The sequence below is a fragment of the Nilaparvata lugens genome, chromosome 2 (genome assembly GCF_014356525.2).
Source record: "Nilaparvata lugens isolate BPH chromosome 2, ASM1435652v1, whole genome shotgun sequence".
NCBI classification, from domain to species: Eukaryota; Metazoa; Arthropoda; class Insecta; order Hemiptera; family Delphacidae; genus Nilaparvata; species Nilaparvata lugens.
The window spans coordinates 88,066,504-88,090,864 of NC_052505.1; the positions used below are offsets into that span (position 1 = coordinate 88,066,504).

Sequence of the window (24,361 nt, forward strand, 5' to 3'; positions counted from 1 at the left end):
ATTGGCTGCTGCTTGATAGCGCAGTTATTAAACAGACGTACCACCACAACTTTTGTTTTCCAAGCAGAATCAAAGGTTCTGAAGAGCAATTTTGATTTTTATCTTTGGTCAATCTATCTAGTACTTTCAGGTCTAGTCTAGTTAGCTGTTACGATGTATATAAATGGTTGTATTTTTTCTATATCATTATCTTTAAGGTGTATGTTGTGTTGTTTACTATTTTGAACTCTTCTTTTTGGCTTATAAGACCTATATTTGTAAGCGATTCATGTAAGACTTTATTTTATTATTTTGGTGACCAATAATCCATGCTCATGTTTGTTTGTGTGATTTTGTAGTCTTTTTGCTGATTCAGGTTTATATTAACTAATAGCAATAATGTTATTTCATCAAGCAGAATTAAAGATGTTGGTTTCTTAATCCATTCCAAACTGCAATGTATTTACAAATTAAATATTGAATTGCTTTAATAATAGACTGCATGTCGTTGTATATCACATTAAAACCGTGTGTTATTTTATGATTTTTGTATGTGAAAAAGTTAGTCCAAACTGTTTATAAAGTCTGTAATGTTTAGAGAAGATGAACGGTATACTAATATTGTAGTTATCTTCAAATTGCAACTGAAAATAGATAAGATTTATCTCGAAGACTATGTTATTGTCAATACAGGCAGATATCATCACTTTTCATCCATTATTTCTATAGGAAGTTCGGTAGCCTATCCACCTAAGGCCCAATTCACACAGAACGGACGTCGTGTATGGACGTGGTACCCCGTCACGTCTTCTGTATGCATTGTACCATTTATGTTTACATAGGAAGGACGTGAAATGGGCAAAAATCCTTGCCCGACCTCCGTTCTGTGTGAATTATTTTGCCTATAGTGAGATCCACGTTATAATGGCAGTATTTGATTAACATTGGTGTTGCTATCATTCGATAAAGCAGACACTGCTATCCTCTTCCACTTCCACAACGTTCCCAGAAAGTTTCAATGTAGAGACATAATTAACAAGATATTTAATCTCAATTATGAAAATGTATTATTTGATGACTGAAAAATATATTTCTTGGCGAATAAAATATAATTGATTATTTAACAAGAATGAACAGAGAATAGTACATCAGATATACCGGTATCAGTTATCCTCTATAGAAGGCAGTGGCAAGGTAGAGAGAATCGGCAACGTTGTTCTCCTATGTTTCTTCACTGCCATTATAACGTGGACCTTGCTATAAGAGAAAATTACACTGACAATTTTTAGTTGTCCATGGTTCAGATAAAATTATCACTTCGAACCTAGTTACACATTTGTTTAAAAAACAAATTAGATTCTTCAAAATCTTGGATGTTTTGATGTATAAATGAACCGTATGTAATAAATTAACATTAAAATACAAATTTATCTATTTAAATACTCAACTCTTTCCTGATAACTCATAAGTAATATACTGACTAAAGTTTCTGCATTAATATTTCAAATATTTTAATCTGGTTTAAAATATGAATATTGTGCATTTTTTAATTCATTATAATTAAAAACTAATTTAATAATTCATTATATTTAGTAATAAACTGAATTAATATTTTAATCTGGTTTAAAATATGAATATTGTACATTTTTAATTTATTATAATAATTATCAATACTACCATTGTATGTAGATTGTATTATTCAAATAAACAAATAAAATGTCATATAGGTCTACCTTTTGGCAAAGGTTTTATTGCCCTTCCATGCATAAAATACACATTAACGTGCCTTTCTCAATTGCCTGGTTTTTTCAATTTCCATCTCCAGATAATCCTACTATTCAGCAATTAAATTTGTAATGAGTATTCTTTAAAATTCACGTTTAGGGCTGTTTGTCAATAGAACTTTTTATTTTATCATGAATGTATATTTTTGTGGCAATTTCTTGTTTTAACTGTTCATGTTTTGGTGCTCTTGAATTAAGTTTTTTATTCTTTTGTCAAGATTGTGATAAATATTACTTGTGAATGAACTTGTAATCGTTTTCAATATTATAATTGTGTATTTTCCATAATGTTAATATATCTTATAATTAATACAAATTCCATCTTCAATAAAATGTTTATTTCACATTTTTCATAAATGAGTCTATCCTTATTCCCTAGTTTGTTATCAGATGTAGGCCTGGATAAGATTAATTTTATAAGTTCCGTGTATTTTTCCCAGGACTTCCCTTATACCTAGTATATAGGAGGTCCTGATTCTTCCTTCAGCTGGCCACAAACGATAGAACATACATGCATGCACATGCACAGTTGACTTACATTGTTGTGTCATCACAGCTGTCATCAGCGAGAGGCTTCTAGCCTAAGATAAACAAAGAATATCAATAAATAAACCACTAGAAAATTGCAAATTATAATGATAAAAAATAATTTAAACTCAAATAGAGCAGCGAAGAAAAAATAAACAACAAAAATCGGAGATCGAAAACCTAACCTCAACAAATTTTGCTTGAAGCGTTTCTCTGTGAACACAGCTTTGATGGCACAACAATGTAAATCGACTGTGTATGTGCATGCATGCTCTACCGTTAGTGACCAGCCTTAGATGGGATTGAAACTTAACTTCGAGATTATTCAACTTGAAAGGATTCAAGAATTCAAAAACATAACTTTGTTATACTTGATAATTATATTTTTCAACTTTTTAGTTAGCATCATGAACTACTAGTAGTTAGTCTACTATAGTGAGATTCACGAATTAAAATCAGCATCTGGTTAACATTGGTGTGCTATCCTTGTTTGTTATTAAACAAAGCAGATAGCTTCATCCTTTTCCAACTCCGTTGCTAAATTGGGAGGAATGCTATGTAGAATTTATAATGAACTATCACATTATTTGTTATGTTGAGAGTGATGCCCACATGAGCACCAGGCTTGTGTTTGGGTAATGAGACTGATGATGATCCTACCTCTTCATGTGGGTTCCGAACTACCAGGGGCCTATTGAGAAAATACAAACTAATAATATTAGTAGTCAGCTGTCTTGTATTTCCTCATGCAACAGGGCTCAGGAAGCGATTATTCAAGTCACAAATGATTGTAGGAAAGTCGGCTCTTCTAGTGGTCACCCTTACAGCAGGACTAACAGCAACATGGTAACATAGATCTCATCTTATCTAATCGATAGCTTATTATTGCAACCACAAGGCCTTCATCACTCCCCTTGATCTCAATTAAAATCATGAAAATATCTATCTCCCTGAAGAATATGATACATCAATCTCAAAATGTTTGAGATAGAATTTCATCTACAATAATATTTTATTTCTTTACAACAATTCAGCATTATTGATAAAATTATATACAATTTAATAAAAGTATTCAACAATCTGTAACCAGCGCAGAACTCCTCAAGGCTATACTCTTACAATGGAATAAACTTAATAGCTAAGACGCAATAACCAGGACACAAGCTAAGATAAAAGATAAATTTATTAATCTATATATATATATATATATATATATATATATATATATAATATATATATATATATGAATACAATTTGACACTAATCCCCAAGATTTCTAACAAGTTACAAGCAAGTTTCAACTAATAAACTTATATTTTGGACATTAATTCCATTAAAAATCAAACTAAACCCATCATTCTCAAATTACTTAGTAAGTGCCTATTGTGAGCACTTCTTAAAAGCAAAAGACTCCAAAGATTAAAGCAAAAACATCAACAACTAACATGACCGAATTCTCTGTCCCAGTCCTCTTCCTAATCTACTCATGAATATTAAATACATAGCGCAAGGAAATTTCAATAACCTGCTCAGTGTAGTTAGCAAAACTTGGAGTACGTTGAACCCATAATGGTGATCGAAGGTACAAATCTAAACATTCTAATCAATCACACAACATCGCAATAGTGTGCAGTCAATATGTTACAGTAAAATCTCAATAAAATAATTCACATTTTCCATAATACAGAATACATTCAACAAAATAAAACATATTTCATTCCTTAAGTTTCATATAAATCATACCAAAAAATTTTGCCATCTCACTCACTCTCTCTTTCTCCGTATACATTTGAAATTGAATGTAAGAAATTTTTGGAATAAATTTTGGTAATCCTGGGTAATAACTGGTGAAAAGCTTTTCCCTAGATTTTGAATAAATATTGTAATGAACTGGACAGTTGGTCGAATGAATTTTCACAGTTCTTTTAAACACCCACCCAAATGCACAACCAGAGTAAACGAAACCATAGCTCATTCCTCAAGCAAGCACTACTCAACTACGTCTGACTACTATTCTCAATCCAACAAGGAAAATAAATTTTTAAATTACTAATAATTCTGTACAGTATATTATCGCTGCAGCCTTTTTCAAGACAATAGGTGTCATCCAACACTAAGTTACAGTGACTGCAATGGAAGAGACGGTGAGAGAGTGAGTGAGTGAGGGAGCGAGTCACGCCACTCTGCGTCTTCAATACACTAAGTAATACCACAGAATTACAAGTTTTAATTACAAGAATTACCACAGAATTATAGGAGTTTTCTCTGGTAATACCATAGAGAAACGATAGCATAAGTAGCTATCCCATGGTATAGGGCGTTTATGTCGCAACTTTTACTGTTATCCCAAGCCGATAGTTCACGTAGTTCTTTCTTATGCAGCTGTGTGACGCTGGTAGTCTCTCAAATTGTGTCGTTCATACACTATCACCCCAACAAAACAGTAAAAATTGACAGTAATCGGCTTGAGATAACAGTAAAAGTTGCGACATAAATTCCCTATACCATGGGATATCTTCTTACGCTATTGTTTCTCTATGGTAATACTCATCATCTTTGTTCTCACACTATTACAATAATCAACTATTAATATTAGATTAAATAACTCGAATCACAGCCAATATCTTCTAAAGAAGGCGTTGGAAAAGGAAACGGGACTACTCTGTCAGCTGAGAGTGTTGAAAAGTGATGCATGTATTCAAATTGTTGAAACATATAGTGGAGCAGCGAAGGTAGGGTAGGACTGTAGAAGGAAGCTGAAGCATTCAGATACATGCATTATCTTCAACACTCTCAGCTAAAAATCAAACTAAACCCATCATTCTCAAATTACTTAGTAAGTGCCTATTATGAGCCTATTGTAGGTTAAATGGAAGAGGGGGCTTCTATTGCCTCAATTTCGCCCACATCACTTTTATTCTAAAGTTTAAATAAAAGTCATCTATCTATCTAATATCTAGTAGATTGAACACTATATTCAGAAATGTTGTAGAATTTTTCCATGATAAACAGCAATATGTTGTTTTTTCTGCTGGTCTTCAGTTGAGCTTGAGCCCGATTTTACCAAACTTGGTTTGAGCGATAGTTGATTCTGAACCAACAAAAACTCATATTATGGATTATGTGTCACTAGGCCGACACGCCCAAGGATAGTATATAGATAATACAGTAACTATATTACCCACAGTATGGCCATTGACTGTCACGCTTCTGATTGGTTTACTCGGTCACATGGTACAAATCCGCCATTAAGATTCCAAACAAACTTTCAATTCCTTTCTTATAGCATTAGACATTTGGAACTTATCACTTATTTCACCGATTGGAAACATATTATGAACTTAAGATAAGTTTCATATATTATTTTCGAAGAGAAATTGATTATACTTTAATATAGATAAAAAAGGTAACTTTAAATACACTAACAAAGCTTGAAAGATCTATTTTCCTTCCCTCGGACTCCTCGCAGACCACTTCTAGAGCTTTCGCGGACAACTTATTGGGAACCAGTGATTTATATGAATATGCAGAAAGATAAATTTCAAAGATAAAATGTTGTGTATTTCCTCATCCAATTTATTGGATCAAACTTCAAATAATCCAATTTCAAAATTATTTTTTGTGGCTCAATTGAATATAACTTTTATGTAATATTTAACCATGATTAAGTGCTGATTAAAGATGTCTTTACTTCTCTGATTGATTCTCTTCAGTACTGAGTACCCTACCCATGAGCAGTGGTTTTTTAGCAGATTAGAAATATCAATAAATATGAACAATAATGGTTATGTGTGTTATTTTTCAATTGCTTACATGTTTATTAAATTCATCAAGTTGTACTATGGCTAGAACAATTGGCTCTTCCACAGTTTATATTCAATGTTGTGCTTTACAATAATTTCATCAGACTTATTGGCTGAATAAAACAAACTATTTAAATGTTATGGAATATATTGTAATGAGAATTCCATCATGCTTCTAGAAATAGATATGAGAACTTCATTATTTTTTGTTAATGGAACAAAATTGATTTCAATATCATGACGACACATTTCAAAAGTTTTATGTTTTTTGGAAATTCATCTTTTAGGTTACGTCGTTACCTACCTTTCATTTTTACTCGCTATTATGTACGATTTACTATTTCAAGTTCCAAAACTATATTGGGAATATATAAAAAACACGAAAGAAATTATATCGAAGATAATAATCACAAAAATATACTTTTATAGGTAAAATCAAGCGATTTTACTTATAATCCCACATTATAAGCTCCATTGTAAAATTGAAATTTGATATTTGGAATCTTCATGGCGGCGACGGGAAAAAATTCCAATGGCCATACTCTGGGTAATATAGTTACTGTAATAGATAGTATAAACCTTTTCACCATTCTTGAGACAAGACACAATTTGACAAAAAATGCACTGTGCTTATTATATAAAATTTGTGGATGTGTCTGGTATGACATGGTTGGTCTCACCTACTCCAATTCTGTAGCATTCCCACTCGGTCGGAGCGGTCATTATGTCCGTTCGTGTCCGGCTTGGTGAGTCATAACCCTAAAAAACTCATAAAATCATTTGACTTATCCAACTGTCGCTTAAATCTAGTTTCCATTTTTTATAAAATCTAGACTACAAAACTACGGTAGGTAATACAAAATAGATAATAGAACTCAACTGAAGATAATGTCGTCTTGAGCATTGAAACCCTGGGTTTTGTGAAAATTAGAAATTAACACTAGAAAGCAAATTATTTATGACAGCATATTATTGTTTTCATTTAATCACTCTGCTACAACCTCAAATTATCATAAAAATCTATTATTAAACTATTGAAAAATAATTTTTCTTAAATAAAATATAGTAATTGATTATTTTAAAAAAGAATGAACAGTTAATATTACATCAGATGTACCGGTATCATGCTATCCTCTATAAAAAATGCTGTGGCAAATGCGCAAAAGGCAGAGAAAAGCGTTGTTTTCCTATCTTTCTCCACTGCCGTGGATCTCACTATAGACTCGAATTTGCTCCTACATTATAATAGCTACCTACTTATCTGTATTGGTGCTTACTATTTTCATAAAAATGTCTTATTCACAACGTAAGTTACGTGATTATCTCATTTATGACTTATGAATAAATAACTCAAATTTTCTCAATCATTATTAATTTAATTTAAATTATTCATTGCCAAACGAAAACAATTTACATTAGTCTTGTATAGGTATAATATTCTAGCTTTTTTATATAATAATAATTATATATATATATATATATATTATATATATATATATATTATATATATATATTATGTTTATGTTTAATAATTATTATTAAACAGTATCATTATGAACCTTCTCTCACAAATTCAACATTTCATATTCCCCCCCACATTAATCCTCGTACTGTTCACTGTTGTAAGAATAAGAATATTTTTGAAAAAATATTATACTTTTATGAGGTTGTCAAGTATTTGAATTTACCCCGCCACATGAAAATGTTGGATTCTCCCACCTGAGGCGCTGTTGATAGTCAAAGAGTTTGTAGGCTTTTTATATTTCTATCCATCAAACATTATTAATCAATTTTTTTTTTTTCCTTATTGTCTTGTTTTTGTTGATGAATTTCAATTTTGGAAATTAGGCTACATGTTTCTCATCTTTAAACCTAGGTTTAATTTAATATGCTCATTAAAGTTATTTCTCTTTGGTAGGTCGTAGGTACTACATTATTTAGGTCATCGTCAAAAATAACTCAAGGCTTTTTTAAAATTTCATTTCTCCACTTTGAATGAAATATAAATTTGAGTATACAGTTGAGTTGCGTTTAGAGTAGGCTATGTAATTCTTGATCTTCGAGTAACTTAGTGGTAAATTGTTATGTGACATTATTATCTTACATGTATCAATATATAACTTGATCAACTAGGAACTCATCGAATCTGGAATACATGGTAGCATATCACTGAAATTCTATATACTGACAAAGTATGGATGACGCTCCTTTCAAATAACCGAACATTATTTTCTATATAAATATCTTAACTTAGATTGGAATTGTGGTATCGTAAATGCCCTAACCTAACCTGACATAAGCTAGTTTCATCTCTCAATAATTTTATATTCTTAAATATCAAATATCATATAAAGCTTTCTTTATATCAATTAAACCAGTAAGTGGAATCAAAAAAAAATCTTGCAAACTAATTACTTTTTAATTTATTTTTTCAGTCGAGATGATATGTTTCCTAATGAAGATACACCTAACACATTGTTCAACGGAATCCCATTCAAAGAGGTTCCTATTTGCAATATTCGCTCATCACGCAACAACACAATAATGACTTTGACTGATCCAAAAACTGGTAAGTGTCTAGGTCTAAACTGAATTAAGAGACATTTTATAATTATGTAATATTGTTATGTTGTAGGATTTTTATATGAAATAGGATACATCAGTTTATATTAATGATGCCAATAAACTCTTTCTTTTCTATAGCTCTACAGCCATTGTGGGCTTGAGCCTCCTCCACAACATTTCTCCAAACACTTCTATCCATGATAAATCCTCTCCATCCTCTATAGCTCATCCTTATCAAATCATACCTTATCTCATCTTAATAAACTCTTCACTTGAAGTTAATCTTTCAAGTTGAAAACTCAATACGTAGGCTATTTTGAAACACTATCGTTTACTGAGATTCAAGAATATTATTATTATTATTATTTTCACAATAAATTAGTCCAGCTTTTTTCTTTTTGTAAACTATTTTATCGCCTTCTTTTCCAAAAAAAGATACAACAGCATACTGTTAGCATTGACATTAATACTTTCATGGTAAATTCAAGTAATGAAATTAAGAACAATATTCATTACTTACAAATATTTGTCTCAATTTATTTTTGAAGCTTTAAGCTATCCAGTTTATGTTGAAATTTGTATTTAACGTGGTCTTTTTGGTTCCAGGTATGCCAAAAATCATCCGATCGTGTGGCGTTGAAGGGTTCAAAAACACCAGAAAAGGCACCAATGTAGCTGCTCAAGCTACAGCATTGACATTTAGCTCTGTAAGTTCAAAACCATATTAATTCATTTTATTAATGCTGATATTTCTAGGCATTCGTCATGCTTTTAACTCTTTCGATTATTATATTTGGTTTTAATTCAGAAATGATCATGAAGTTGAACCGGATACAGAAATTGATTTTGAATTAAATTTCTATCTAGCTGAAATTACAGTAATTACTATGAAAGTAACTCCCGGTTGCACACACGTCTTTTAAATTAAATAATTATTAAATGACGTTATCCAATACCACAAAAACTAATGAGAAAAGCGGAAGTCGTATTTAGCCTAATCAACGGTTGAATATAATAAACGTATGTGCAACTGGGCCTTGGATTTAGAAAATTATAATCTTATACTGAGTCATTTTTTTTTCATGCAAAAGTATTATAGTTAGACAAGTAAGATACTTGTGTAATTCCAGTGAAAAACAAATTTATCTTTTTATTTACAGCTTGTATTGGGAAAAGGAGTCAAAACAGTGAGGGTAGTCGTCAGAGGAACAGGACCTGGAAGAATGGTAATCAATATTTCCTTATTTTCAAACTCATGAATTTTTATCAAAATATTTTAAAGTTTCTCTACTTTCGTATAATGATGAAAATATTATAATGATTCAGTTATCAATAATATCGTGTATGATATGAAAGGGCTGAGGTTGAAGTATTGCTCTAAATTATTGGTAGGTTGAATATAATGGGTAGACATTGTAACATTAAGACACCAGGCTACATATTCAGTGGAACACCAGTGGTGTCCGTGTGGAAAGCAAGCTGAAACACCAATGCTGGTGTCCCAGCGGTAGCTGGGCTGGCGACCCAAGTAAAACACCACCCGGCCGCCAAAATATGGTGTTCCTAGTATTATTAACGCAATAAAAACTAATGCCACGTGACTTTCTCGGACAGTTGGTTCCCTTATGTAAACCTACGAATGAATAAGTATGGTAATCCAAATGAACTCTATACAATTAAATCAATCAAAATATAATATTTTTTAATGAAAATTGAATAAAATAATTTAGTTGGTAAGTTGAGTTAGAGCCTGGATTTTGGGGAAAAAAATTTACTTGGCTATAAATAAAAATATTAATCTGAGTACCCTTATAAATTATTTTGTCACTACATGTTTCGGCTACTAATGCCATTTTCAAGTTGAGTATTTACTTGGCTAGTATTGCCGCTAGGTCTAATTGCACGAAATACACGTGACTGGTTCTAAGTTTACGATTCTTTACATTTCAATCTGTGAATTGAGCTATTTCAAATGATTTCACAATTCTTGACTTTTCCCACATTGGAATAATTATCACAAATCATTTGCTATTTGATAAAGAATGAGGCCAAAATTTGGCGGCTATATATGCGCGTGTTAGAGTCCGCGAGATAACATGTGTCTCAACCCCTTAAACCGTGAACGAGTGTCTGGCGTGGTAGGGATGTAGGGGTGGAATGTCTCCCTCACACATCTTCCTCTCTCACTCTGCATTCAGACGGCGACACAAAATGTCAAAAGAAATTTCTCAAATTCAAAATGTCTCTTACACATCTTCCCCTCTCACTCTGCATTAAACGGCTAGTTTAGTGAATGTTTGAAGTGAGGATACCGGCTGCCAAAAACTTACTGACCACTCTATCTCGCCCTAAAAAAATCAGAGTCATGTGGTAGGAGTCGAAGGCTCATGTTCTATCTCGCGGCCTCTAGCAATCTATCATCCTTTGTCTTGATGTCTCGCATTCTTTATCTGTTCTCTTGAAAATTATTTTCCATTTTTTATCGTTCATTCGTGCGTGTCAGGTTATCTATATGCCAATAATTGAGTAGTATTCCACTGTTTTAACAGCTTTGTCATTAAAGATGAAAAGATTAATTTGTTATGAATAATTTTTTTTGAGCTCTATGTTTTTCACTCTTGTAATGTTCGCCTTGATTTCTCGTCTGTTTCAAAAATCTCTTGATTTTTTTTATTTGTTCTCATAAAAAAATATTTTTTAGCTTCATGTTTCACCCTCTTGTAATCTTCCCTTCCATGTCACCTCTCAGATAACTTACGCTTTCACTTCTATTAATTTCTGATAAAACTGTAAGTGATGTTTTTTGTTTGTTTTTGCAACAGTCGGCCATTAAAGGACTGCAGCTGGGTGGCCTGAACATCATTTCAGTGTCGGACACAACGCCTGTCTCGTTCAACCCGCCCCGACCACCCAGGCCCCGGTCTCTCTGAACGTATGTAGTCTACTTTTGTACATTATTCTAGTTGTTACTGTTTTACAAAATAAATACTATACCGTACCAACTGGGACAATTGCTTCTTTATTCAAAGCCTTTAGGTCTCCTCACACCTAGCTACGCGTAGCTAGAAGTACGTGTTCGGAAGACGTAGCCTTCCTATCTCCCAATGTTAATCAATACGTCCATTTCACTTGCGTAGCGTTGATTTAACATTGAGAGATAGAACTGATACGTCTTGAAGACGTATTTCTAGCCTCGCATAACTTGGTGTGAAGAGACACGTGGAGTGGATCTTCGATCCTTCTCAAATACCTTGAATCAATAGAATTTTTGACAATTCATTCGGTCACTTGATTTGAGATCACGATAAAATGTTTGACTTTGTAGGACCATATCACTCAGGCTGACCACTAACGATAGGACATGCATGGTTTGTCATCAGCGAGAGGCTTCCAACATAAGATAAAAAATAAATGTAAACCACTGGAAAATTACAAATAGAAACTTCAAATAGAGCAGCGAAGAAAAATAAGAGATCGGAGATACAAAAACCTAACCTTAAAAACTTTGCTCAAAGCCTTTCGCTGTGATGACTCAACATTGTATGACGACATGAGTATCATGCATGTGTCCTACCGTAAGTGGCCACCTTACATGGTACAAGCGGCTATAGTGAGGTCCACGTTATAATGGCAGTGTGCGATTGACAATACTGTTGCTGTCCTTTTCTATCATACAACAAAACAGATAGCGCTATCTCTCTCTAGCTTTGCAATGTTGTCGGTTTGCCATCAAATTTTTTTACTACTTTTGACAGTGACTGTACAAAAGTAAACAAACAATTCTCAGCCGCCATTTTTTTCTTAATTCTATCACAATACTTGAGTACACAAGTCGTATAATTGATTTAAAATGTATTTTTGAAACATTGAAATAATTTTCAAACATTACCGTATGAGAACACAAATTAAAATACCTGAAACGACATTTTAAAAGTTGATAACTAACCATCCTAGACTTCATCCACGCTTCAGTGAGTTTACACGTATAGGTTAAACCTACTAGTACCGGTATGAAATAATATTGAAAGGTTATTTCAGAATTATTTTCATTGAGATTACTTATTTTGAATAGGATTTCTATTTTTATATTATTTTTAAAAGAAATTCGAATAGATTACCTACCAGAAAACTTAATTTCTGTTGTTTTGAAATTCAGATTGTTGCATCCCAGCTTTTTAAATTAGCTGCCATTTCAGGCTTGTATAAAAATAAAAATCCAATCTCAGTTACGAAAGCAAATTTTTGAATCAAATTATGAAAAAGATATATTCTTGATAAACTTGACATTAAATTGATTATTTTTAGATCAAATTTAATGGGATGAATTGAGTAACAGCTGTGTACACTCAGTGGCAAAATGGAGAGACTTGGCAACGTTTTTCTCCTATCTTTCTTCACTGCCATTATAACGTGGACCTCACTATAGGATGGTGGAATTATCTGTACGGGTCTTTCCACCATTAAAAGTCATACAAATTTACCTATTGGCAATTGTCAGAAATTATGCAAAAATAGAATTGACGGAAGCACAGTGTAAATATTATTCTAATTTCATTTACTTCCACTCCTTTTAAATTTGAGAGAGATTCACTTCAAACTGTCAGCATTCCTTATAGTATAACACCTATCCTTCCCATTCAACAAATGCTGACAATTTGAAGTGAATTTCTATGCCTTGAACAAGACTAGAATAATCAGAATTAGATTCCTGATTAAGTTACCGATTGAAATATGATTGAATATATTTCAATAGTGAGTAGGTTTGTGATTTTGTATTCAAATTTTTCAAATAAGTGCAATACTTCTGAAGTTTTTTATTCATTGTGATACATTCTGTGATTCATTTTAAGTATTATGTCAACCTTCAAAATTCAAGATCTTCAAATCATTATTCCTGGATCAAAAATCAAGTGACGAAGCAGTGTGTGATATCATAACCTTAAACTTTGGACAATATTAACTTTTTATCAAAATTTTTGGAGAGAAATGGTACAGGCTCAGCCTATTTTTCCTTTCAATTTCATTAATTATATTATGATTAGTATTTTGTACAGTAAATGAATGAATAAATAAATAAAAATATTAGTTATAGTTAGTCGTGACAAACTTTTCCGTTTATCTATGTAGTTATATTACTGCAGTTCAATGTGTTCAATTGTACGTGAAAGTTCAATTTGGAGTCCAAATAGTGTTTGGAAGTATCATTAGCGATGCTATCTATATTCCCTGCTTCAGTCTGAAGATGAAAGAATCCGTTTTTGATACATGAAGGGCCTGTGATACATATTGTGTCTTAACAGTATTAATGAAAGCCTGTCTGTCTTGATACCGTTTTTAGTTGTCGAGTCATTTCAATTGAATTCAGAGTGAGACAGAAATACTAAACAATTGTTTAATGGACTGATGTAGAAATGGACTGCATACCTGCGTTTTTATCAAGTTGAGAGAAAATTATATGCAACGTTTATGAAATTGCTTCAAAACGTTTTTCTGTAATATGAAATTAAATAAATTCAGTTTTCGTAGAATGTTTATTAAAGTGTTACTTTAATCAGCCACTCTGAAGTAGTTTATAGTCTGTACTTCCATGTATAGATTTTGGACTTGTTCTGTTTAGATTTTTTCAAATTAGTATTTACGTTAAGTTCAGCAACATATTGAATAATTTATTATCTGAATTCAATTGATGGGGCTTAGCAGGACTTGATGGCAGCTAACCTCCTGTCTGTGAAGCTTCCCAATATAATAAACAATGAGTCATTCACGATTGAAATTCATTATTACGTGATCTTGAATTGCTTTGTCTCAATTGTTGAATGAGGGAAATTTGAAATTATCCAGGAATCAGCTTTCGACGTAGCGTGATTGCAACAGTTGAAATAATTTATTATGATATAGCTACTCTCTCCATTATCTAGTAGGCTATTATCAAGGTGAAAGAGCCAAAATGCCTTGCAGAAATGCATTGCATCATTTAAAGGATTGATGGCCTCACAGAGTTATAATTTATGAATTCAAGCTATTATTGCAATATTCGTTTATATTTTCAGGAATACTAATTTAATGCTTTGCTTTAACATGTGAAATAAATGTGTTTTCAATTTCTACCCTCATTTAATTTTGTGGAGGGTCTCTCTTGAAATTTTTGTTGTAGTATTCCTCATTTTTATTGATGCTTGCAAATGTTATCTGCTTCATGAATCTATTTTATTTATTCAAATTATGAATATTCTAAAACAAATATATAGATGGAATCAGATTGTATCATTGGAATGATACCATAGTTTCAATTATACTAAGCAGTAATTCAATGAAAAGCGAAAAGTAGCTATTAAAATTGAATTTCTTGATCTGGATTTTTTGGTTAATGCTATGGCATTTTGGCTATTTCACTTTTCAATCGCATTGCATGGAAATTGAATGATTCAATAATTATATCTTCAAATTTTTACGTATCTCTTGTATTTTCTCGGAAATCTACTTGGTATTTGAAAGAAGCTCTCTTGCAAATGAAGCAAATTCCAAGAAATCCACTTTTCTGAATATTTTTCAAAACTGTCTGATACTAATCATATTTATGATTTATTTAATCAATTAACTAGATTTGTTTAAATTTCATGCTTGTATTTTTTCATTTTTCAATCCTGACATTAAAATATGTTGTCATTTATTAAAAAGAACGTTCTATTGTTACTTTTTAACGTAACACTGGATTTTGTATTGTTATCTCAAATTTTTAATTCAATTTTCAATACTATTGACTTGATAAACACTGAATATAAATCATATAATATCAATTGAATATAGGTATGATTTGTTCAACAATTTTGATTCCTGTAGTGCATTATTTTGCGGAAAAACATGCAAGGGCTAATCTTTCAACTGTAAAAATGTTGAAATACTTCTACTGTATTCATACTAATACAAAAAACTTGATAGTGTTTCCGTGAATATTTAAAAATCAATAATTGATACATTATTCAAACAAGACTTTCTTAATCTGTTTTTGATTTTTTTTTTTTTTTAATAATAATATTGAATCATAAAATTGAATTTATATGATATTTTGATTTGCCAGCGTATACAAAATGGGCCATAGCCATATTTTATAGTGTTTGACAGTTTGACACCAACATTCTGCCTATCTATAAGTTTTCATCCAGGCATTTAATAATTCCTTCATAAAAAATAATACTCGAGTTGAGCATATACTTGAGTTTTCAAGTCATAACTGAAATTTATATTTTTCTCCAATTTAAAAAATCAGGTGAGAAATGAAATTATTACACTTGAAGAATTGTTACAACCATTGATTTATTGAGATCTATTGAGCTACTAGTTTCTGTTGTTACACCTTTATCATCTCTAGTTAACTTGATTTTTCGAGTTATTGATAATGGAGATTGCCAATAATTTTGGTTGTTATACCTTCATCATAATCTCTAGTTAATTTGAGTTGAATAGAGTTTGATATTATATAAAAACATAAACTAGTAGCCCATTTCAAAATATCTTGATAGATCAGTGGTTGTGACCATTCCAAGTAGTTTCCATTCAATATGGACATATTCCACATCATCTTGACAGCTACACTGAAAATTGATTGAGGTGTAATTAAAGTGACTTTTAGTGAATGTTTAGTACAGTTGAATTCGTGAGTTCGTTCATAGAATCCCATTGACTTTCAATGAAAATATTATATTATTAATTCTGAGTTCAATATTATTGATTTTCATCATTCAATCAATTGGGGGTATGCTGTTTTCATATAAGAAATATTGTAAAATTCTTGATGAATCATTCCAAGATTGTAAAATAGACTATTGAAAAAAAAAAATTTCGAAAGCTAAAAAAAATATTCTGCAAAGCAGCTCTTGGCCCATTTTGTATGATATTGCCGGATTGAATAAGACTTTCAAGTAAATCAATCTTATTCTGAATATTCAGTAGATGTATTATTCAAAATTTAAGTTAACGAAGAAAATTGAGTATTGTAATAGTATAATTCAGTTTTATTTGAATGAATAAGATTCTCTTTCTAGTTCATAATTTGAGATTTCAGGAACAAAAAATTGCTTCAAAACCATAATAATATTATATTTATAATAAACATAAACATGAAAAATGCATTGTTCACTGATTGTTAAAACTTTCTCTTTATATGATCGTCAATAATTAATCGATATGGTTACAGCTTTGATTAAATTCAGTTGAATTATTTATCGAATTGAAACTAAATTTTCTCTACTTACTGTTATTGATGATCAATTTGGCTACAGCTTTGATTAAATTCAGTTGAATTACTTATCGAATTGAAACAAAATTTTCTCTACTTAATATTATTGATTATCAATTTAAGTTCTTGAATTATTGCATGATTCATGATCATGTTCTTGAATTCTTGCATGATCATGATCAATAAGTTATTTCTTGTCTGTTTTAAATTCACTTTGAAAATTCGCTGGTAAAACTCGAAACAGCCATTATGATTTTATTTTCTGTGTCATTTCATGATAAAGATGTATTTTTTATATCATTAATAATAATAATACATCATGGATTCTGAATTCTTAACTGTAGTTCTATAGATCCATCCCACATATTATTGATCTGTCTGAAGGCATTCCTAATGAGGAAAATTTACAATAAAAAAATACTGTGTCTGCAAAAATTCGATAGATGCTGTTGTCATTAAGATGTTGCACACCATTACGAAAGCCTTCAGATCAATTTTTAGAAGCCTTTCAAATGACTTGAACTTAACTAGTAGTCTTATCAATTTGTTTCAATACAGTTAATTTATTCTTAATTAAAGAAGGAGAATTTCTCCATCTACAGAATTTACAGAACTCCTGCATCTACTCACCAACCTCCTCCAAACCCCCTTTATCAAAATCTTTTCTATGGACTTCTGGGTGTGTTTGCAGTTGTGAAATATTAGGTGGAATTCATAACTCAATCTACATTATGTTCAATGTCACCTATCACTATGTGAATGAATATCTATTTTCTTACTTGAAATTATGGTTTTATTTCATTTTTATGGTTTTTATTTATGGTATTATTGGTTATACTATATTCAAATCTTTATTCCCAATTTTATACAATTGTCGATGAGACGTTTATTTTACAGTATTTCCTAGAATTCCATTTAATGTATATCTTTTCCATCAGAAAAACGCAGGATTTCAAATCTTGGATAATGTCTATACCAATGTATTTGAAAATGTTAAATTATTTTTATTGAACTTTGATTAACTTGAAACCATCCAGAACTCTTACGAAGTCTCAAGAGAGTTCAATACTAACAGTTGAAAAAACTTGAATTTTTTACACATGAGTCAATCATAATCCTATTAACAATGATGATTTCATAAACCTTGACGTATTGTGTGTGTGGTTTATGATTTTGCTGTTGCTGAATTCTTATATAATTATGAATAACATTTGTGACATATTTCTGTTTCGTATTCTGTGACTTATTAATTTACTACTTACTGGTTAATCTATATCGATGTCAATTTCATCTTTGTTAGCCTATACCTTCAGTGTAAATACCAAATGAAAGTTACTTATTCTGTTGATGACCCTTATTGATATCTGATTATAGATTAGAAACTTTGACAACATTTTGAAGAAATATTTATATGCAATAAATGAGGAATACTCCATTAACCTATCAATCTTAAGAAATCTTGACTTTTTATAAATTTGTATTTTAGTTTGAATTCTAATTTAAAATTCGTTTTTCAAAACAAGATAATTGAACTTTTATTACATCTAAAAACTGATTAACTGAATTACATTGTTTTAAAAACTTAACACTATGCTTGACTTTTGCAAGTTTCCATCTATAATCTAAATTATTTGTATGTTTAATTAATTTAATTGATTAATCTTGTATCAAATCAAATATCAACTTAATAAATAACTTAAAATAAAAACTTGGTAAAATTTTTTTTATATAAAAATTAATTCTAAAATTTTCTCTTTTAAATAAATTTATTATAAAATTCAAATAAAGATGAAATATATTATCAGGCTCGCTTTTTCTATTAAATCAAATTTTATATCTATCTGATAATTTAATATCTGTATCAAATTGAATAGCATTTCAATCAACAAATTTGATAGTATGAACGTCAATTTCTTTGAAATGTTGAAAAATATCAAGAATCATTAATTGCATTATTAACTACTGCACGTGTACTGTAAATAATATAGGATTTGTGTACTGTAAATAATATAAGTGAGTTCAGTATTATACATTATATTTTTAACTTGTTTCGAATAAGAATATTTCAAATGATTAATTTTATGGTTTCAAAATTAAGTCAAGATATGTCATCCCTTTCGATAGTCTATGAAGAACTTGATAGTTTATATTATGTTTATATCATAATTTTGTTTGATTGCAATTTTTGTTACTCCATAATGAGCTATGAACTAGTTATTTTTATAATTGCATTGTTAAACCTTGAATTTGATTGATGAATAATATTTTTATTGACCATCCATCTTATGTGAAATTGAAAGATAATTTATTATATGTATTTATTTTACAAATGTATAGAGATTATACATGCCTAAAAAATTACAAGCAGCTGAATAGACAAGGATAGCAGAAACGGCACGTTACTGGCAGTCAGTGTTTTTTATTACACTACTACTTTCAATCAATTTCCATATGAAAAATTTTTGGTAAATGGAATTTAATGGAAAGGGGCGTAAAGAAAAGCACTGGACGCCAGTAACTACTTGTCTTCTCTACTTTTCCCGTCTATACACGCAGCTATAGTAACAGTGTATTATGTATTTGAAATTCTTGACTTAGGACATGGAATTATGACGACGACTACTACTTGAGGGCAGCTTCAAATCTTCTATTAATTATGATATTAAGCGACATTTACTTGATTTTCAATTGTAGGCTAACTATTAATAATTATTTAATTTTTAAACTAAATTGTCAATCCAATATTTTATATTCGAGATGTAGGCTGAATATGATTATTTTATCGATTACTATAAAATAGTAGTAGGAAATTCCATCACATACAAACGATGAAATAAAAAAGCATAGGTTTAACACTCTTCCTGCGTGTTTTTAGGGAATTGAAGGATTTGAAAGTCGTAATCTTTTCCCCTCTTGTTAAAGGGAAGAGTAAACGTTAGGTTAAAAAAGATTACGTTTATATAATGGTTTTAAATTCTCTCTTGACTTTAATTACTCAGTGCTGTTCAAGAGCTACCTATTTTTAAGATCCTTTTTCAATTACGGTACCTATGTTAGATGTTATTCATCCTAACTTAGATGGGTTTAGTCTCTTGAGTTTATTATTATATATTTTTTGTATTATTCATATGTAATACTTTGAATTATATTAGATTGAATTTATCAAACGAAGAACGTTTAAACACTCCTTATCAAAGAATATTGTCTACAATTTGACGATCCTAGAACAGTTCCCAGTTGCTTTAAGCTAATTTTATTGTACAATTCGTGAACAAATTCGACTTTTCTCGAAGGCCCGGGATCATATTTCTAATTTGCTGTTTTATCTTTGATACCATAATAGTGTACTGTTATTCATAGCACTCTCATTGCAATAACTAAACAATAATGATGTAAAAGAAACATGAATAGTTGAAAATATGTTGTAATTTCCTTATTGAAAAAAATTATATTGTTAATAATTCTAAAATATTGTAGTATAATTCATAAACTTGTCATGGAAAAGGTCTTGAAGTTCAGTCTCTGAAAGCTGAGTTTCTATATAAATATTGGCATTTAGGAATCAACTAAATCAATTATTGACTAGAAGATTCTCCAGTAGACGTTTTACTAGTTTGAATTCTCCGCCTGAATCCCAGGGTCGCCAACATTCACAGAAAACATCCAAATTTACCGCAAGGTTTTTGCAACTTCAACATTCAGTCGAACTTGAAGAATTATTGGAAGATTATGAGATAATTTTAATTAATTATACATTAGAAATAAGTTTTAATGAATAGTTGGATGTATTTATTAATGTTTTTCAATTATTTTACAGTGTGAACTTGATAAATCAAGATGTGCCGACCATACAATGTTTGTATATTATTGGTTTTTCACTGATTGTAATGTGAATTCTCTTTTCAGTTAATAAAGAATTGAACTAGAAGGAAATTGTATTTTATATTTTTTATAAAATTAATCATTAATTCTGAATTCTATCTTGAAACCTAGTTCGAGCGATATTTTGAGCGAAAACAACTTTCAAATGTGTCACGTAATAAGCGCATTGCATTGTGGGTAGCCTGAACGTAGGAGAAGAGAACCAAAGATGGCTGACCTTTGCGTAGACGTCTTTCCTGCTAAGTGAGCAGATTAACTTCATACGTGCAATTAAATAATATACTTGAAATATATTACAATATTTATTGTTTTGATAAATAGTTGGTGTTAACATTGAACAGTTTTAGTGCGAGAGACTGTATTTTTCTGTGAATTCATATCGTAGGCTTTCGATCGAACACGAGAATTCAGCAAAATGGCTTCTTTTCACCTCCTTACAAGAATAATTATTGGAAATTGACTATTTATATGAAAGTTTTTATACTTCCAGTATTTAAAATTAAAATGTAATAACTTATTCAATTATTCCAGTTCAAAGAGTGTTCGAATTGAAAGTGTGCTTTTACGTTCAATACCTATCTGTTCAAAATTGGTTCACGTCATGACGATGCATCAGGTGAGAAGAAAATCATTATTTTTCTCATTATTATAAATTATTATTACGTTTTTGTAAAGTTTTCATGTGTTCAGGTTGTTGAAATACCATTTGAAATTTGTTTTCCTAGAATAGGCTTGCAATGATGAGTTTTTTGATTGAGCTAAACCACCAAACTTTATGGTCAAATTAATATTTCTTATCATATTATCATTAATTTATAGTATTTTGGTTAATTTTTGGGTAAAATTATGTTATTCTGTTGTATACATTGGTTCTATAGGATATGGGCTAAATTTGTGTTTGGCTTCAAGGGTTTATCTTGACATTCTGCCAGTTGCATTTACTTCTCAATAGAATTGTTTACATATTTGGAAACAATTTATATAAAAAAATAACGCTTGTTCCATGGTTTATTCAATTGTATTGTGATCATCGACATTTTTGCTGTTTGAGAAGGTATATTTGATAGAAATCAAAAAGGTACCCATTTTTGTTATTTCAACTTAAAGTTGGACTTGTATCCATGTAGCTTGGTTAGAACTTCTTATATTGAACTCATTAGTTTATGGATGAACCAAAGAATCTTTGTTTGCAATGGTTGGTCTGTTGATTTCATTGCAAACAACCTTTTAACCCTCAGAGAAACGAAATATTAATATTTATGCTAAGATCCTCTTTTCAAGAGTTTGAGGTTATATTTGTGTGCAGAAGTGTGCCTGGTCTTATTCATTTTATGTGTTTTGGTATTATATTTGATGCCAATATAGATGATGCTTTCCATTTTTCACAAAAAACCTACCAACTCGTTTAAACTAATATAGTTCAAACTGTCTAAATTTTGCTTCAAATAACATTATACTAAACAGTTTGTTGACTAACTAGCTGGTGTTCTAGAGCGGTTACATTTAATACCTACCTAGCTTTGTAGCTTTTCATTTCTCAAGCAAATATCTCCTTGCCCAATCCCTTGAAAGGATCGCTATCCTTTTGACAATGAAACAAGATTAGGCTTATTTTGACTACCTCAAAGTTTATACACATGCCAAAAATCTATAAGTTATAAGGAATTTGAAAGTTTTGTAGTACGGTAGCTTCAATTTAAAATCTTTTGAATTAACATTGTCTTTTTCATAACAAAATTTCAAAGATAGGGTATTTTAAAGCTCAAACTTTGAAGAACACTTCACAGATTGCCCATTCTTCTGTTGAAATATTTTCTCTTAGTAATCTTATCAATTGTATTACTTCTTTCTCATTAAATGTGCTCAGAAGGCTTTAAAACTCCTATAACTTACTTATTTATAGCCTACTTAATCGTGATATAAGGGCTATTATTTTCAAGTCTCATGTAGTTTATAATGTTTTTATTGGTTATTGCTTTAAATCTTAATCATTCTCATCTATCAAATTACATACAGTGTTGCTTATCAATTAATTTCATTCAATTCTTCAAAATGTAGTCTCCTCATCAATTCATTTTATTACAGAGTAATATCATAAATTTTCTTGTTTGTTAGAAGTCTTTGAATCCCTTTCTCATTTGAAATTGGACCTTTGAATCATGTTATCATGGACCAATGATGCTCAATGAGCAATTCATATAGGCCTACTAAAGCATTTACTTTAGATTGAATATACCATGGAACATGCTCAGGTTCAATACTATCTGAACTTAATAATAGCTAATAAATAAAGGTAACTAATACCTCCTGCTTCATCTATTAGGTACCCAAACTTGAGATCGATGGCGTCATCGTTTTTTTCACACACAACTATTTAGATGAAAGATCCAAACAGTGACCACTTTTAATATAAATTCAATTAATCACACATGAATTCAAAGTAGCTGCAACATAAATAGTTACCTATAGCTTAATTCCATATTAACAGGAGTTTCAACTGCAAATAATTGAAATTCAGTTTTGATTCGAAGGATTAGTTAAGCCCCGCACACAACACACACACACACACACACACATCGATTTTTGTTCGTACGATATTTCGCTGTACTTTTTGAATTCTATCAGATTTAACGGAACTTGTCAAACATCATCTGTTTAAAATCAACTGTTTAATCTAATAGAGTTTATAAGGACGGCAAAATACCGATGTAGGAACAAAAATCGATGTGTGTGTATGTGCAGGGCTTTATTCATAATAGTCCTCCTTTACGGTCTGTGCATTTCTGGGCATAGGATATACAATCACATGACAATTATAGAAAAGATGGGTGCACCTAAAGCTAAAGAGAAAATTTCGAAATATGCACAAAGTATTATTCTTCTATCAAAAAAGGAAGGTAGTAAATGTCTGGTCTGATCGTCTATGTGGCCGGCGGAAATTGAAGTGTAAGTTGTGCAACATTAGTTTCTGTGATACATATTAATGACATGGAAACTTGATGACAACATTGAAGCCTCTAGATTCCTTCAGGGTTCATAAAATTGTTTTACTAGATGAGAGTAGTTGTTTTTCCTCTCTTTGAGACAATTAACTGTGTCACAAAAATTAATGTAGCTAATAATAGTTATACTTCTTTTTTTGGGTCACAATTGAAGCTGAAATAAAAAGAAGCTAATTAATTTGGATCTAAATAAATTAAAGAATACAATAATATTAATACTTCATCAATATTCAATGGTTCTCGTTTAACCGTATGCTGACTTGGAATAAAACGACTTGAATTTGTCACAATAGCATATTTATTTAATGAAAAATCGTAAAACTAGATTCCTATAGTGAACATGAGTTTACTGAGAGTTGATATTGCGTATCAACCGAACCAAGTCTTTCGATTATTCATGAAATAAGTGCTGGTGGCATCTTCAAGTAATGAATATGAATGGCTTCATATTATCTTTTCATCATCTTCACTACTACAAAGGAGTATTAATTATTTTCACAGAAAGGTAAGTACAACAATTTATAAAATTAGGAAGAATAATTTATGAAGATTCTATTATGAATCATCTCAATATTCAAAAAT

At 30.6% G+C, this 24,361-nt stretch overlaps 3 protein-coding genes across 3 annotated transcripts in view; 2 read left to right on the forward strand and 1 right to left on the reverse strand.

Annotated features, from left to right (window-relative positions):
* The window catches only part of LOC111057547 (ion transport peptide-like), a 514,789-nt gene that overhangs the window by 208,204 nt on the left and 282,224 nt on the right, over positions 1–24,361 (reverse strand). The gene's annotated exons all lie outside the window — the stretch shown is intronic.
* LOC111056005 (28S ribosomal protein S11, mitochondrial) lies at positions 8,509–20,749 on the forward strand. Its single transcript, XM_039422020.1, has 5 exons — positions 8,509–8,663; positions 9,266–9,366; positions 9,820–9,885; positions 11,482–11,591; positions 20,713–20,749. Exons 1-4 carry the CDS (start codon positions 8,540–8,542, stop codon positions 11,587–11,589), a joined length of 399 nt encoding a protein of 132 aa, XP_039277954.1. The 5' UTR covers positions 8,509–8,539; the 3' UTR covers positions 11,590–11,591; positions 20,713–20,749.
* LOC111056006 (chromodomain-helicase-DNA-binding protein 1) overlaps positions 20,962–24,361 on the forward strand; it is a 65,297-nt gene continuing 61,897 nt past the window's right edge. The window contains 1 exon segment of the mRNA XM_039422014.1: positions 20,962–21,393. Within this exon segment, the coding sequence (XP_039277948.1) occupies positions 21,379–21,393 (15 nt within the window). The 5' untranslated portion in view covers positions 20,962–21,378.